The sequence below is a fragment of the Pelobates fuscus genome, chromosome 5 (assembly GCF_036172605.1).
Source record: "Pelobates fuscus isolate aPelFus1 chromosome 5, aPelFus1.pri, whole genome shotgun sequence".
In the NCBI taxonomy this organism is placed as follows: domain Eukaryota; kingdom Metazoa; phylum Chordata; class Amphibia; order Anura; family Pelobatidae; genus Pelobates; species Pelobates fuscus.
The window spans coordinates 284,250,616-284,268,382 of record NC_086321.1 but is presented as its reverse complement, the minus strand read 5'-3'; the positions used below and the strand labels follow the sequence as shown (position 1 = coordinate 284,268,382).

Below are 17,767 nucleotides of genomic sequence, written 5' to 3'. Positions count from 1 at the left end.
GGGGCCTGATTCGTCGGTCAGGTGCGTATCGTACCAATGTGGTCCCCCTGTTTCCTGCAGTCCGGGGCTCTCGTCATGATAGCCTGTAGGGTCATCTAAATACACAGGTAAGGCAGTGAGCGGGCCGTCCGAGAACAGAGGGGAGGTGGGAGAGAGCGAAGGGGGCAGCAGGGTCCAACCATCTACAGTATTACATAGCAAGCAACAAAAACATATGAACCAAGTTACGTATACATATATAGCCCGCTCCCCCCCCCCCAGCCACCCACCCACCTAGCCCAATCAAATCTCTCTAGCAACACGTCGAGTGAAAAATACTACATGTTATAACATCCAGCATGATCAACCAGAGAGTTCAGCAGAATCAGGATGACTAGTGGCATATTAGTCCCCATTGCGGTGTAACCCCTCCCACCCCAACAGGTGCTCCCACCCAATATTGTCGTGACTCTCGCCCAACCCAAGCATAGGATTGTCAACGTGTGGGGCCCACCATAATTCTTCTGCCGGTAGCGGCGCTGGTGTAGGCAGGGTCCGTGGAAAACACCCCCTCACTCGGCTTAGTGCGCAGTCTCCATGTGGAAACACCCAGTCCCCCCCCCCCAAAAGGGCCACGTGGCAGCATATTGCTCGTCAGTTACACCCATGTCGGTGTTTTTTTTTTTTTTTTTCATCTAGCCCGTGTTCTGGCTCATGCCGGGCCCATATAAATCATGGTTGCAACTATTGGTGGGTTGTGTGCTTCTAGCAAAAGTTATGCCCCATGGTGGGTTAGGTCCCAGGAGGGACGAGTTTATTCCAAAAGTAAGAGACTAACAGTCAGTATACGACCCAATATGGGGGGTGGTAAGCACTTATCCGTAGCTGCACGGGGTGTGGTGTCTTCGTAATCATGGTTGCAACTATTGGTGTGGTGTGTGCTTCTAGCAAAAGTCATGCCTCATGGTGGGTTAGGTCCCGGGAGGGACGAGTGTATGCCGAAAGTAAAAAGCTAACAGTCAGTATATGACCCAATATGGAGGGTGGAAAGTACTTATCTGTATCTGTACGGGGTGTGATGTCCTCGTCACTAGTTCGGATGCGGCAGCGTCTCCGGACCACAGGGCAGGGGAAGCGTCACACTGGTTGAATGGATCAGCTCGGTTGTTACTCAGCATGCGGGGCCGGGTTGCGCGGCCTGTGTGCTGGGAATCTGCGCGGCGAGTCCTCTCTGCGCCTTCTAGCGGCTCTCTGACTGGTTCAGGGAGGTTACGTATTCTAATGTTAGATCTACGGCGCCTGTTATCTAGGTCCTCTGCCTGTCTCCTAAGGTGTAAGAGAATGGTACCTTGTCGGCTTATAGCCAGGTTGTTAGCTTCAATGCGGCCCGACATTGATTGTTCTGCTGCCTCCAAAGCCAGTATACGAGTGCCCTGCGCTGCAATGTCATTCCCCAGCGTTGCGACTTCGGCACGGATTGCCTCATGTAGGGTATCAGATGTGGCCTTCAGGTCAGCTTTAGTGACCATGCTAGTAGTCAGGGTAGTCAGGGCTCTTATGTCTGCCCTGATGTCCGCTAGTGAGAGGGCCTGTGGCTCCCCCTCTGGCGACGTGGTCGGCCCGTCGGCCATCTTGGGGCCCTGTTCAGCGTGGGACGGTCTCAGCGGTGTGCGGAGATATCCGTCTAGTGGTCCGCTCTGCGAGGCGGACAGTTGCCCCCTGGGTGTCTGTGGAGCGTCCGGACGTTTGGTGCGCCCCATTTAGAGAGCCTGTGCTGCGGGATGTGCCCTGATTATCGTGGCCTGGGTCGGAGCTCCGGAATCAAGCGGCCGGCGCCATCAGCGTTCAAGCCACGCCCCAAGTCAAGATTTTATGCTTACTTATCAGACACTCGAAACTAAACTAAAAGTCCAAAGCATAACATGAAATTAAAAACAGACTGGACATCCGGTCATCTCAGCACCTTGAGCCTTTTGGTCAAGGTGCCTTCCATTACAATAGGATACAGAAATACAAGAAGGGTGTTCAAGGTTACATCAAAGGGGACATGGTACATCGAGATAAACATGCATTTCATATATTTCATACATCCTATTCGGTGGGTATTGCAATATTAGGAAGATGATACCTACTGCACATTTAGGTCAACTACCCTAACTGATGCTTTGGTATCGTTCAACCCCTAAGTCTGTCTAAAGTCAGTATTTCCCCCCTAGCCTATTTGCAGTCTGACTTAACTGTTAGTAGCTAGGTTATTGCCCCTACCAGTAGCCTATAACCGCAGTCTCATTTGCATCTGTTAGGGGTTCATTCTTGGGGTTTTTGCAATGTTAAGAGGCATGTGCTATAAAGGGACCGGAAATCCTATTTGCCCTTGAACAAAGAAAAAGAAAACACCATGAGTGGAGAACTGGGGATTAAATTACATGAGCTAAGGCTCTAAAAAAGTGTATAATGCAAACATAGGTAGGTGTAGAGAGAGAAGGGTCATATAAGAGGTGATAAGGGTGGATCGATCATGCAAAGTGCTGGAAGGATATTACAGGAGGAAACAGGGTGGTCACAGCTCCAGGGCACCAATACTATTTAAGTATTCATATTTTTATTTGATTGTCTTTTTATGAGATTGTTTGGCGCTAGTTCTTAGTTAGGTTTCTCTTTGATATGGAGGTTTAAATTTGGAATGTTGGCACCATGGTTCCCAAATTTGAGAGATCTTGAGTTTTTGGCTAGGTGACGCAGCAGAGGATATTTCATAAACATAATTTAACCAAATCTTGTCCATAAGATTTGCTTCAGTGGGGCACTTAGTTGATTTCCAGTTAATTGCGATAAGGGCTCTAGCCACTAATATCACCTGTATAACCAGCACCCTCCCAGGAAAATCCAACCACAGACAAGACTCCAGCTCTGCCGGAAGGTTGATGCCAATGTTGTTAAGTAGTTTAATAACAATCAGCCACAACGGTTGTATAATTACACATCCCCACCATATGTGGAGCATCGTACCTCTCTGCGCGTGACATCTTCAACACCGATCAGAAGTGTTTGGGTAAATTTTATTGAGCCTATCTGGCATCAGGTACCATCGGTACATTAGTTTTCTATGGGCCTCTACGTGAGAGTAGCACGTTGTTTGTCCTGCTAATGTGGTAACCAACGAGAGCCATTTGTGAGGATTCGGCGTCTTCCCACTTATCTTTTCCAATTGGGACATAAAAGATAGGTATGGTGAGTCTTGGGGGTTTGAGAGCACCTTGTAACACAGTGAGAGTAGCTTGGGTCTGAGGGGGTTTTCCAACAAGTAGCTAAAAGATCACATTTCTTTCCTTGTTCTCCGCCTATTCCCTTGATAGCTCTGTCTACATAATCTAGTAACACACTCTTAATTTGGAGCTAGGGAAATACATATCTGGGGGATAGGTTGTACACCTGTTGTAAATCTGCAAATGGAGTGACTTCCTAAGCTGGGAAATTTTGGTAATACCTGCCTGTTCCCATGAGGTTAGAGGGAGCCATAGTAGGACTGGTGACAGGGCCCGCAATGGAGCCAGTCTATAGAACATGAGATGGTTTTGTTGGATGGCTAGTATCTTATCCAATGTAAAACGGTTATTTTCGTGGTGTGAAAAAGGGTGGGTGCCTTTCCTCGTTTGGAGGCGAGGGTGGGAGGGGGGACCACATATATGCCAGGAGGGTGTCATTAGGCCATTGTGTGTGTTCCATGTCAACCCACAGCAAATGCCCTTTAGCTGCGTGAAGATTTACTGCGCGGGACAGCATGGCTGCTAGTCTATAGGCATTCCCATCTTGAAAGGTCTGCAGAGCGTATATTTTGCTATTCTTGCTCTCTTGTTTTCCCATATGAAGTTATTAATTATGGAGTGTGCCTTCTTACAATAAGCTGGTTGGATGTCTATAGGTAACATTCGGAATAAAAAGAGTAGTTTTTAGTAAGGTCATCATTTTCGTAGCATTGATTTGCCTTGCCCACAAGAGCATTGTGTCTTTGCACGAGTTCAGATTCCTGCAAATTGTCTCTAGAAGGGGCACGTGATTTAACTAGTATAGGGAATGTACAGATTTGGCAACTCGCACTCCCAAATAAGTTACAGACTTCGTCCTCTAATCAAAGTTAAAAGCCTTTTGTAATGCCTCTATTCTTTGCTGAGGGGTATTAATCGGCAAAACTTGAGTCTTATCTGTTTTATCTGTTCCTTGCCCTCCCTCCCTTTAACATACAGTGGTGCTTTGAGCCATGGAAAATAGAGAGAACAACATAAAAGTGGAACAAATAGAAAAACATATGAACATTTGCCCGATAGTCATGTGATGGCACATGATAGGCAAGTAGTAGGAGTGGCGCATACTGCATACGCCACTTTGGCCTGTACTAGGCCAATGGGGGGTGGTGTGATGGAAAGTACCAACCCACCTGTCTCTCCATTCTGCTACACTTTAGCATTTAAGTGTATGCGGAATGGAGAGAGACAGGTGGGTTGGTACATGGCCCCATGGCTCTTTTTCTCCAAATGAAACTGTGTGACATGGTCGGAAGAATACTTGTTTCAATAGGAATATAGAAGGGATTTAACTGTTGATAACCTCTTTACATCAGACAAGAGGCTGGTAAAGCTTTATGGGTTAGAATCAGGCAGTGTGACAATATTTAAATACAGTGGGAAAGCAGTCACCAGGTAGAGAGCAAGTGGCTCCTATAGATAATAATGGGAGCCGTCTAGGCTACGCTCTGCCGAAGACCTACATTGCTGGTTTACATTGCTGGTTTAGCAATGACTCACATATATACCTGCCTCCTATAGTTTCTGGGCACACAATTTTTAGGGGTTTGCTAATAATTTGTTTGTTAACACACATAGCCGAGTGCAGCCACGCTCTTCTGATTCACTGTCCAGTGGTTTTCACCTAAACTGCATAACTTACACACGTCGTTACCAATTACTTAAAGGACCACTCTAGGCACCCAGACCACTTCAGCTTAATGAGGTGGTCTGGGTGCCAGGTCCTTCTAGGGTTAATACATTTTTTCATAAACATAGCAGTTTCAGAGAAACTGCTATGTTTATGAATGGGTTAAGCCTTCCCCCTATGTCCTCTAGTGGCCGTCTCATTGACAGCCGCTAGAGGCGCTTGCGTGCTTCTCACTGTGATTTTCACAGTGAGAGCATGCCAGCGTCCATAGGAAAGCATTATGAATGCTTTCCTATGTGACCGGCTGAATGCGCGCGCAGCTCTTGCCGCGCGTGCGCATTCAGCCGACGGGGAGGAGAAGAGGCGGATCGGAGGAGGAGAGCAGGAGGAGAGCTCTCCGCCCAGAGCTGGAAAAAGGTAAGATTTAACCCCTTTCCCCTTTCCAGAGCCGGGCGGGAGGGGGTCCCTGAGGGTGGGGGCACCCTCAGGGCACTCTAGTGCCAGGAAAAAGAGTATGTTTTCCTGGCACTAGAGTGGTCCTTTAAGGTGTCATGATGACACCTGTAAGTCTAGACGTGCCTGACGACTTGTATTAGAAACCTTCTAAAAAATAGAGTATTAACAAGTCTTAGTTACAGCATCTGATTACTAGCATAATGTACACAGCATCTGATTACTAGCAAAATGTACTCACTTTTCAAATCAGAGTACCATTGTTGATTCTGTATGTGTAATCTATGTAACTAAAACCATAAAATGAGATTGACACACACAGGAGCGTATTACTACGTGCATGTATCTGTAACTCTGTTTTGCAACCGTATGCATTAACTCAGTTTCTTTTTTCTCTATGTTATCACTTGTAGTATCAATAAAATAAAGATTGGGGAAAAAAAAAAAAAGGAGGTGTACGCTTATTATTACAGCGGAGTAAAGGGACTCCACTATACTTTTCTTCATTTCTTCCATAAAATTTGTGATGGCTAATAGGAATGTCAAAAAGTCTGTTATGGGCAATGGAAATAATATGTTCTTACTCACTTTCTCACAAAAGCATATCATAAAAAAATACCCATTAAATCTTTGGTAGAATAGTATTCTACCAATCTACTTCCCTACACTTTCTTTACCCCACTCCCTCTAGCATGTAAGCTGTGCATTAAACTTGTATGGTTAAAATTACATGTTTGTTAGTCCACCCATTGTAAAGCAATACGGAATTTGTTGGTGCAATATAAATATAATAATCTTAGCAAAGTCAAAAGCAGAAACAAGGTTGTGATCGAGCACCAAATATTGTGTGAGTAAATGGATAAGTGCACATCTACTTACATTTATGGTGAGACTATGTAAAAAAGTTAAACTGAAAATGCTGAACCAGTGGCATTTACATATTCTATATTCATATTTTGAGACCATATATAAAAACAGACTCAAGAAATGAAAATACTTTTATTAGGAATGTCAACAGAACAGAATATCGGGGAGTGATTCTGGCCATTTGACAGTACAATAACATTGCAGTTTTTCAGAGATCTACATACTGAAGCCTGAGAGCTACTTATATGTGAGCATAACAAGTGTAGAATGTCATATTTAATCTGAGAAAAAAAAATCTGCTCAATAAGGAGGTTTTCTTTGATAACTCAATGTACAATGAATACATTTTTCATTAGAAAAGTTTGAATTTGGTATTTCCTTATTCTGCCTTACTGCCAGGATCTCCAAGGTAATATACAATAACATTATCAGCTTCATGCACTGGGGGCATACTGCAGGACTAGGCGGTCAAATTCATTCTCCTAAAAGACATGAAAGTAACATTAAGCATATGGTCAACATGGAACAATTAATTCAATATCAAAAATGGTGACAGCAAAACTTAATTTTTTTGGACTAAATCAACAGTATTTGACAGTTTGATCTATTTTATTATTACAATCGTTGAAAGGAAAATTATGTACTAAAAGCAATTTCCAAAATCACATCTAATCAATCTTATTCAAGCTCCCAACTACAGTAATTCACTCTTCGCAAAAACATTACTGTTGTTCCCTGTAACTATTCATAATTGTTTGTTTTCATTTTCCCAATTGCAGCATTTACACAGTACTTGTAAAAAAATGTTCATACACACTTAGATTTCGTCTAAGGCAAAGAAAAGTTTTTTTTACTGTAAGAACAATAAGGATGTGGAATTCTCTGCCCGAAGAAGTGTTTTTTTTTTTTTTCATAGTCCATACAGATGTTTAAACAGCTACTAGATGCATACTTGCAAAAACAGAATATTCAAAGATAAACATTTTCAATGTAGGATAATAGCTTCTTGATCCAAGGATAAATCTGACTGCCATTTTAGGGTCAAGAAGGAATTTTTTTCCTAGTTTGTTGCAAAATTGGAATTGCTTCAAACTGGGTTTTTTTTGCCTTTTTTTTGGATCAACCACAAAAAAAAAACAAATGTGAGGAAGGCTGAACTTGATGGACGCAAGTCTCTTTTCAGCTATGTAACTCTTTATTAATCTCTGTTTTTATTTATTTATTTCTGGTATTTATAAAGCGTCAACAGATTCCGCAGCGCTGTACAATTAGTGGAGAACGTACAGTATACACAGACAAATACAAGAGGTAGAGAGAGCCCTGCCTTTAAGCGGATATCTAGCCATTGGAACTCTTTTATACAAAGTGCTTAGCTAGATGGCCCGTGAACTTACAATCTAAAGGATACAATGTGGATATGAGACAAGAGGTAGCAGGGGAAATTTTGAGGTGATGGCTAAAAGAGTTAACAGAGAGCAGCAGCTATTGGTAAAATATAAAGGGAATGAAGAGATAATTGAGTGAGAAATCTCAAACAGCTGGAGGAGCATGTTATATATTTAGGGGGAACCTGGGTGGGTGGGAAAAAAATGCAGAGCTTCACTGAGTTTGAGTGTGAAGTGAGGCCTGAAGAACAGAAATATAGATTGAACAGTTTTATGAAGGTATTTACAGCTAGGAGAAGCATAGCAAAGAGGGAGAGGGAGAGGTGGGGTAGACTAGCCATGTTCTGAATATGCAACACTATGTGGCTGCTGTCAGCTGACTAATCTGGTGACCAATTTGTTTTTTTTTTATCATTACCTTTGCCTGAAATTCTTTTATAAAAGGGTGATTTCGGTGTCCATCCTTTAGTTGAGAGAGGTAACGGTTGGTGACCTGCATTTAAAAGACAATGCAATTTAGAGCAGTATCTTAGATTAATACAATTTCAGAATTGTCCAAAATAGGTTTCATTAACACTTACTGTTGAATCACGATTGTGTGAAATCAACAGCTACTATGATATCTGGGTGATAAATGTAAATGCAAAGTAACTTGACTCATGCCAGCTTAGAAAACTATTATGTATATAAGAAACTGTGCTGTTCAATGGAAACATTTCTTATATCACTCCTAGTGCAATTTGAGTGTTGTAAAATTCTGAAAAGGCAGCACTTACAGTGCTAACATTGCAGGGACATGCAATAGACACCAGAACCACTACATTAAGCTGTAGTGGTTCTAATTACTATCGTGGGCTTTTATACAATTAGCATTAAATTTCCCCTTCACATTTTTATATTTAAGAGAGCATAACTATTACATTAGGAAACATTCTGATTTTTGAGAAAATATTAACTTTTTTTTTTTTTTTTTTTAAATCTGGCCGAGCAGCCATGTTGAGTTAATCTACTCTTACCTGACCAACTACTTACTACACAACCTAATGTGCCTGCGGCTGCAGATTCACACAGAGCAATTGCAGCAGCAGGCAAATTAGGCTGAACAACAGTTGGTCAGATGACTATAAAATCTTGCTCAATATGGATGCCCTGCCAGATAATAAAAAAAAAAAAAATATATTTTTTCTTTAAATAAATCAATATACATAAATTTAAAAATTATCACTTACTGTCATAAAATTAAATAAATGTTTAAAAAAAATGAGAAGTGAAAATTTGATGTACAAAAAGTTATGACACAGATGAGCTCTCCTGTCATTGTTCTGTTATTTATAAATGTATCAAAAACTATTGCAGCTAAAGCCACCCGACCACTTGTTTATATGGAAAGCCCAAATACTTAATAATCTAGCTCCCTTCATGAAAACAAAAAAACAACAAAAACAAGACTACTATTTGGTAACCAAGTAGAGGCAGATACTGCAAATTAATTTACTAGTTCCAGTCCCTGCAAAACTCCAGGAAACATGGGAAATTCAAGGGTGAGTAAATGTGGTTTTTCTTTTTTCTTTTTAATCCGTTTGCCTCTTTTGATACAATATCTTCATGATGCATTATAGTACACCGGCCACAGCATATTCACATTAAGCAGAGACTGGGCCCCTAATAACAGCATTGATTCTCAACACCCAGTACTCACAAGCAACCAAGCCCTGCAGAAAAGCCTAAGCAGAGGTATCATCTCTGGAATATCTATTCAACAATTACATGTACTACTTATTGTTTCCCTTTATTTCATAATTTAAAATTGTGTTCTATTCCACTTCCCTCCTTGTATTCTCACTACTTAATTGATAACTATTATATCTCCCATCCTGATCTTCAGGGTTTTTTTTTTCTAGATTGGTGCATTTATAGCCTTGTTTTATGTACATTCTTTATGACTTTTTTGTTAATTGTTTGTTTAGCTTGTTGCACTTCTTTCACTGATAGTCTTGTAAATTTATGTTCACTGTTTATGACTCACCTATCTGATCCTTTATGTTTTTATCCCAAATGTTTTCTCCTCTGGTTTTTCATCTCCAATTACCTCAATATCACCATGTCTCCCCACCCGTAATGGTGTTTTTTTTGTTTTGTTTTTCTAACCCCCTAATAACAGCATTGATTATCAACACCCAGTATACACACACAAGCAACCAAGCCTTGCAGAAAAGCCTAAGCAGAGGTATCATCTCTGGAAGGCTGCCCTCCCCACACCATGGTCATTACCATACTTCTAGATAGTGCAGATCAGCTGGTAAAAAAATAATTATAGAACCGAAAATTACCTGGGTGCTTCCAGCGCATTAACAAACAAACAATCAACATTTCGACCCTCCTGGGTCTTTAGCAAGATAAAGATAAAGACCCAGGAGGGTCAAATGTTGATTGTTTGTTTCAATACACTTTAAAAAAACTAAAATATCCCTATTGTTCTGCTCACCTGTCCCTGGCAACACTATCTTTATTACTTCCACTTTACTCCCCTCCCCTCTCTATTCATCCCATGCACGCTACATATACCCTTCCAGCCTATCTCCTCCAACTCCTCCCAAATACTCTATATACATACCCCCCTACAAAACGTTAAAAATCTTACTTCCACCTTCACTTCCTTTCTATCCTTCTGCTCCTAGCAGCTGGTGATGTCTCTGCAAACCCCGGCCCCATCTTGGCAAACCCACCACGTACTAACTCAAGGAACCACACCAATCTCATACCAATCTCTTGTTACTCTTCCTCTAAATCCTCCTTCAATACTGCCCTCTGGAATTCAGGCTTTGTTTGCAATATTACAAAATCCACTGCTGTCCACGACCTCTTCATCTCTCGTTCCCTAGATTTACTAGTCTTAACAGAAACATGGCTCTCCCCCTCTGACAATGCTACCGCTGCATCTTTATCCTTTGGTGGTCTTCAACTTACCAACAACCCAAGACACTCTGAATGTAAAGTTGGTGGTGTAGGGTTTATCCTCTCACCTCACTGCTCCTTCAAACATCTACCCACCTCCCCCCCCCCCCCTTCCCATCATTTGAAATTAATTTGATTAGCCTCTTCAAACCCTTCTCTGCTAACATTGCTGTTATTTACCGCCCCCGTTTCCCCTCTCCTCTTCCTTGACCACTTTGCTGCCTGGCTACCCTACTTCCTCTCTTCTAATATTCCATTCCCAATTCTCAGGGACTTCATTATTCCATTAACTCACCTTTGACCTCAGCAGCCTCTAAACTACTTTCAATTACTTACCTCCCTCGGACTATCACAGTGGGCTAATTCTCCCATCCATGTAGATGGCAAAACCCTCAACCTCATTTTTCTCTTATCATTTGCTCTCAAGTACCCCCTCACCCAACATTCTCAGCCTAACCACCCTCAACTCAGGAGGAACCTAATTTTATTGACCTCCAGCAGCTATTAGCTAATATTGATTCACAACTGCTATCCATCCCTTCCCTCTCCTGTCCCTCACTGGCCATCTCCACATATAACACTACCCTCACCTCTGCCTTGAACGCAGCAGCCCTGCTCCAAACATGCACCTCGAGGAGGGCACTCCCTCAACCGAGGCATACTAAATCAACACACTACTGGCAAAGATGCTCCCATTGTGCTGAATGCTCCTGGAGGAAGCCTCACACCTAGGCAAACTACCTCCATTATAGATTCATATTGTGTTCATACAACTCAACCCTTGCCCTTGCCACGCAATCCCAGCCGTCTCTATGACACCTTTAACTCTCTTCTTCACCCTTCTGTGGTCACCCCCCAAACTAACCATACAGCTTTGCATGCTACTTTACCGACAAGACTGAACAGCTAAGGAAACAATTCACCCCACCTTGCCATCCTCTTTCTCAACCACACATTTATCATGCCTTTTCTACCCTTCAGACTTTCTCCCCGGCTACTGAACAAGAGGTGGCTGCGCTTCTCCTTTCCTCTCGCCCCATCACTTGTCCGCTCAAACCTGTCCCATCTCACCTTATCAGATCTTGCTTCCCCTGTCTTGTGCCTTTCTTAACACACATATTCAACAGCTCTCTCTCTTCTGGTGTTGTCCCTGCTGACCTTAAACATGCCACTGTAGTACCTATCCTGAAAAACCAGCTCTTGACCCGTCCTCCCCCTCTAACTATTGTCTTACATCCCTGCTCCCTTTTTCCCCAAAGCTTCTGGAAAGACTTTTCTTTACCCGTATGTCTCACTTCCTCAATTCCAACTCTCTGCTTGACCCTCTTCAATCTGGCTTCTGGCCTCTCCACTCTACTGAGACTGCTCTTATCAAAGTTACCAATGACCTAATTGCAGCTAAATCCAAAGACCACTACTCCATATTAATTCATCTTGACCGCTCTGCTGCCTTTGACACCGTTGATCATGCTCTCCTTCTTCAAACTCTTCAATCACTCGATCTCTGTGACTGTCTTCTCATGGTTGTCCTCTTATCTCGCCCAATGCTTATTCAGGGTCTCCTGTCTCGGTTAGAGTCCCCCAAGGCTCTGTCCTTGGTCGCCTTCTATTTTCTCTTTATACTGCCTCTCTTGGCAAACTTATTACCTCATTTGGATTCCACTACTACCTGTATGCTGATGACACCCAGATATAGCTCTCCTCCCCAGACCTCTCCCATGCCGTCCTGCAACATGTCACTGCTTGCCTTTCTTCCATCTCTGACTGGATGTCCTCCCGCTTTCTGAAACGAAATCTCTCTAAAACTGAACTCCTTGTCTTTCCTCCTCCTAATACTGATCCTCCTCTTTCGCTCTCCTTTTAAGTTTGTGGTATCCACATAAGTCAAACCTTGCAAGCGCTGTCTTGGCGTCATACTTAATTCTGGCCTCACCTTTGAGCCTCACATCCAGTCTGTTAACAAATCCTGTAGATTCCATCCTAAAAACATAGCCCGCATCCACTCCTTTCGTACGCAAGATGCTACCACGGAGCTTGTCCATGCTCTAGTAATTTCCCGTATGAATTATTGTAACTCTCTCCTAACTGGTCTTCCCAAAAGCCGTATTGCCCCACTACAGTCTGTAATGCTGTAATGAATGCCGCTGCCAGACTTATTTTCCACTCACACATCACCCCTCTGTCAGTCCTTACATTGGCTTCCTGTATCCTATAGGCGTCAATTTAAAGTGCTAACCCATACCTATAAAGCACTGAACGATTCCAGCCCCTCTTATAGCTCTTCACAGATCCATAGGTATGCCCCTTCTCGGTCTCTCTGCTCTGCTCGTGACCTTCTCCTGTCCGCTGCTCGCACACGTACGGCCAACTCACGCTTGCAGGACTTCTTGCGGGCAGCTACCTTCCTATGGAATAGCCTGCCTACCGCCAGACTCTCCCCTGGCCTTCAATCGTTTAAGAAGTGCCTTAAAACCCATCTCTTTAGGAAAGCTTATGGCCTCCCAGAGTAACCTCTACCTCACATACCTGTCTCTTGCTCTCTCTTAAAGGGCAGCACTTTACTCTCTTTTCCAGCTCTGCTCCACACCAACCTTATTTGATTGCTATTTCCTGTCCCAATGTGTTTTATACCCCACCTCCTATAGACTGTAAGCTCGTTTGAGCAGGGTCCCTTTCAACCTATCGTTCCTGCTTTCTTGTAATTGTCCTATTTATAGTTAAATCCCCCATCTCATAATATTGTAAAGCACTACGGAATCAATTGGCGCTATATAAATGGCAATACTATTAACTGAAGCAGTGAAAATATCAGACAATATATTTAATGTAAAAGATTAGATTAGCATTACTGTAACGCCTACATTTCAGCTTAAAGCGGCACTGTCATGCCGAATCCCGTTTTTTTTTTTAACCCCCCTCCCGCCTCCACTACATCCCCCCCATATTACCTATTTTTTATTCTTTATTTAATGCCCCGATCTTTATTCAGGGCGCCGCCATCTTTGTGTGGGTAGATGAAGTCCCTGTGGGACACGTCATCTGCCCACACTAAATAGACTGAGATTCCCGCACATGCCCAGTGAAACACCTGGACATGCGAACGGGAATTTCACCTATTCATTCATTCATTCATTCATTCATCAGACAAACGAATGAATGAATAGAAAAAAATCAAACGAACAAAAACACTGAGTATCTGTCCGTTTGCTCGTTCGGTTTATTACAAGGAGGGAGCTACCGGCGTGCAGCTCCCTCCTTGTAATATGTAAAGATAGAAGCGGCAGGGAGCTGTGCTCCCCACCACTTCATAAGCCCCCCAGGTCCCCCCCTCACTCTATGGGGGTCAATATGACCCCCATAATAGCATAAGGGAGATTAAAATCTCCCCAATGCCCCTACTCGCTATACCGCGAGTAGGGGCATGTCCACTAAACAGTGAGCAGCCTGTAAAAAAAAAATGGTAATGGGGGGGGACCTACTGTCCTCCCCCCTCGGCGGCGGGTGGGGGCCATAATGATAATGGGGGGGGGGACCCTACTGTGCCCCCCCCCCCCCCGCCCCCGGGCGGCGGGTGGGAGCACTAAGTCAATTTCCCCCCCTCCCCATCAAGGTGACTAGGGGTCCCCAAGTCCCCCACCCCCCACCCAAATAAAAATGCCCCTACCTACTCCCCTCACCCTAAAAAATAGTGAGGGGGGAATAAAATTGCTAACCTGTAAAGTAAAATTAAACTTGCCATTCAATGTCGTCTTTTTTCTAAAATCTTAATTTTTCAGCCCCAAAAAAGGCCAAATAAAAAACCATCATACCCGCCGAACTAAAAATAAAATAAAACACCCGAGCGCAAAAAAAAAAAAACCAGACGAAAAAGAAAAAACCAGAGCGCAAAAAAATTATCCATCTTCACCCATGGAGGGCTCCGCGCAGACTGAGCTCCGCAGGGCGGGGGAAGGCTTATAAAGCCTTGCCCCGCCCTGCAATTAGGCTAAAAACACTATGATTGGTGGGTTTAAGCCAATCAGAGTGCTCTTTGTCATTTTACAAGCGTGGGAAAATTCCAAAGAACTTTCCCACGCTGTGTAAAATGACACAGAGCACTGTGATTGGATGGATTTCAAGACATCCAATCACAGTGCTCGGTGTCATTTTACAAGCGTGGGAAAATTCCAAAGAACTTTCCCACGCTTGTAAAATGACACAGAGCACTGTGATTGGATGGCTTGAACCAACCAGAGTGTTCTAAGCCTAATTGCAGGGCGGGCAAGGCTTTATAAGCCTTGACCTCAGTACGCGAGTGCCCTCGAAGGGCGAACAAGGATTAATTTTTTTTTGCGCTCTTTTTTTTTTTTTTTAAAGTGCGACGGGTATGATGGATTTTTATTTGCCCTTTTTGGGGGCTGAAGAAAGAAGATTTTAGAAAAAAGACGACATCAAATGGTAAGTTTAATTTTTTTTTTTTTACAGGTTAGTTATTTTATTCCCCCCTCACTATTTTTAGGGTGAGGGGGGTAGGTAGGGGATAGTTTGTTTTGGGTGGGTGGGGTGGGGGGTGACTAGGGGCTTGGGACCCCTAGTCACCTTGATTGGGGGGGGGAGGGGGTGTTTCATTTAGGGCCCCCACCCACCGCTCAGGGGTGGGGTTCGGGGGGGAGGACAGTAGGTCCCCCCCTTATTGTTTTTTTAGGGCCCCCACCCACCGCGCAGGGGTGGGGGCCAGGGGGGGGAGGACAGTAGGTCCCCCCCATCTTTATTTAGGGCCCCCACCCACCGCTCAGGAGTGGGGGCCGGGGGGGAGGACAGTAGGTCCCCCCCCCATATCTTTATTTAGGCCCCCCCCCACCGCTCAGGGGTGGGGGCAGGACACCAGCCGCACGGGGGGGTTGTTATTAGGTTTTTTTTTTTTTTTTTACAGTGAGCAGCTATAGGCTGCTCACTGCTTACTACACATGCCCCTACTCGCGATATAGCGAGTAGGGGCATATTATTTACTAATACTAAGTAATCTTTACTTAGTATTAGTAAATTTGGCTGAAAGACCAATCTAGGTCTTTCAGCCTTTTAGTAGATAGCTCCCTGATACCGTGGGAATTAGGGAGTTATCTACTAAGCGGCTGCAAGATGCAGCCGCAGCAATGAATAGGATCGGAGTTTAATTCATTAGAATGAAATTCCGATACGAACAAAGTACCGAATTGCATCCTAACACGAATGGAGAAACTCTTCTCATTCTGTTAGGATGCAATTCGGCAGTTTTGCCGGCGTTCTGTCTAAGTGACAGGACGTTCGGCAATACTGACAGGAAGCATCATGGGAACAGGGAGGAAAGCTAGGGATCATGGGAAAATTGCTCTGACCAGCGGAAATGAAGCACACTTTGCTCCTCCGCTGGTCAGAGCTGGTCAAGCAGAGGAATCCTCCATAAGGCAAAGAGTCCCTACTTTGTCTTATGATTTTAAAGAAAACTAAAGACAGGAAGAAAAGAATAACAGATCCCGAGAGAGGGGGAGAAGAGGAAAGGTAAGTTCGGCATGACAGTGCCGCTTTAATTTGTCATCTATTACTCTTCTGCAAATGCACGATTTATGTAAACCTATTGTATATGAGTACTGACCTACATTTAATGCTATTAAGCCTTATACATTATACAACCAAAAGATAAATAGGTTTTAAGTAGGCATATAAAACATTTATTTTATTTTAGCTGGCAACTTCAGCAGCACCTTATTTCTCATAAGCACTCCACTGGTGGCTAGATATAATAATCCAGAACTAAATGTGACATCCAAAACATGTTTTTACATTTTTCTTTTAAAACTTAAGATTTACTAAGCAATGTACCTCCTTCTACTTTTATAGAATGTTTTTTCCTTTTTTTGTAATTATCAAACAGAGGCCTTACGAAATTAGCTCAATCAGGTCTAGCACAGATTTGGCAAAATGAATGGAAAACGAAAAGGGGAAAAAATAAAGATAACGTTGGCGCGGATATCATTTCTGAACGCCTAGAATCAAAGCACTGTCATATATGAGTTACCGCCCACCCTTTCAGACACATAAAACCCAGTAGTTTTGTTTTCTTATCTTAAAATAATGCAATTTTATAGGTTCAATATGCACAGTCTCACCTCTGGAGGTTTACCAACATGCTGAGTAAGGATGATAAAGTTGATCAGTGTTTCTGGATGGTTGCTATCCTGTATGGGGGGGAAAAAAAAAAACATAAATTTTGCTTACCGAAAATTTCTTTTTCCTGAAGATTAGAGGCAGTGCTTACACCATAGGGATATCCAATCTGGAGGGAAAAAACAGGCAGGCAAATCTCCAAACATTTTAACCCCTCCCCTAATTACCTCCTTTCCAATAAGTAGCAGCTCCTCCTGATCATCCCCAGACAATACATAAGCCAAATAGCTGCAAAATTACTGAGTTTATTAGAAAAAGGGGCGGGAATTGTAGCACTGCCTCTAATCTTCAGGAAAAATAAATTTTCGGTAAGCAAAATTTATGTTTTTCCTATCAGATTAGAGGCAGTGCTTACACCATAGGGATATAATAAAGCAGATCCTGAGGGCGGGTTTCAGTTCACTACTGCTTGAAGCACCCTGCGCCCAAAAGCTGCATACTCCGAGGCCAGTATGTCCCACTTGTAGTGTCTTGAGAACGAATGGAGAGAGGACCGAATAGCAGCTGAACAAATTCGAGACGGAGAAGCAGCTGCACGCAGAGCCCATGACGGCGAAACAGCTCTAGTAGAATGTGCCTTTATAGGGCCTGCAAATTCCGTGCTACTCTTAGAATAAGATAACAGAATACAATCCTTCAGCCATCTAGCCAGAGAACTCTTCGAAACCAACATACCTTTTCTTTGTGCCTATGAACAAGACAAACATACTGATATCCTACCGGAAGGATTCCGTAGCTTTTAGATATTGCCAAAGACATATCTTTACGTCTAAGCAGTGAAAATTACTTACCAAGGCATTAGACGGATTCCGACAAACGGTCGGCAAAACCACTTCTCGGTTGACATTGGCAACAGAAAAAACTTTAGTGATACCTGAAGGATCGAGCTTCAGAACCTCCTTGTCCTGATGAAAACCAAAAAGGGAAAATACTCCCGAAGCGCTCGGATCTCACATACTCTTTTAGCTGACGAATAGCCACCAAAAAAAAAAAAAAAACGGTATCCAACGAAA

The 17,767-nt window shown here is 43.2% G+C and overlaps 1 protein-coding gene across 1 annotated transcript in view; it reads right to left on the bottom strand.

Moving 5' to 3' along the window:
• Positions 1 to 6,344: 6,344 nt before the first annotated feature.
• The window catches only part of COPE (COPI coat complex subunit epsilon), a 28,064-nt gene continuing 16,641 nt past the window's right edge, over positions 6,345 to 17,767 (bottom strand). Inside the window, exons 8-10 of the mRNA XM_063455385.1 lie at positions 16,697 to 16,765; positions 8,035 to 8,109; positions 6,345 to 6,713 (exon numbers count right to left, since the gene is read on the bottom strand). Coding sequence (XP_063311455.1) covers positions 6,666 to 6,713; positions 8,035 to 8,109; positions 16,697 to 16,765 — 192 coding nt within the window. The 3' untranslated portion in view covers positions 6,345 to 6,665. The remainder of the gene's footprint in view (positions 6,714 to 8,034; positions 8,110 to 16,696; positions 16,766 to 17,767) is intronic.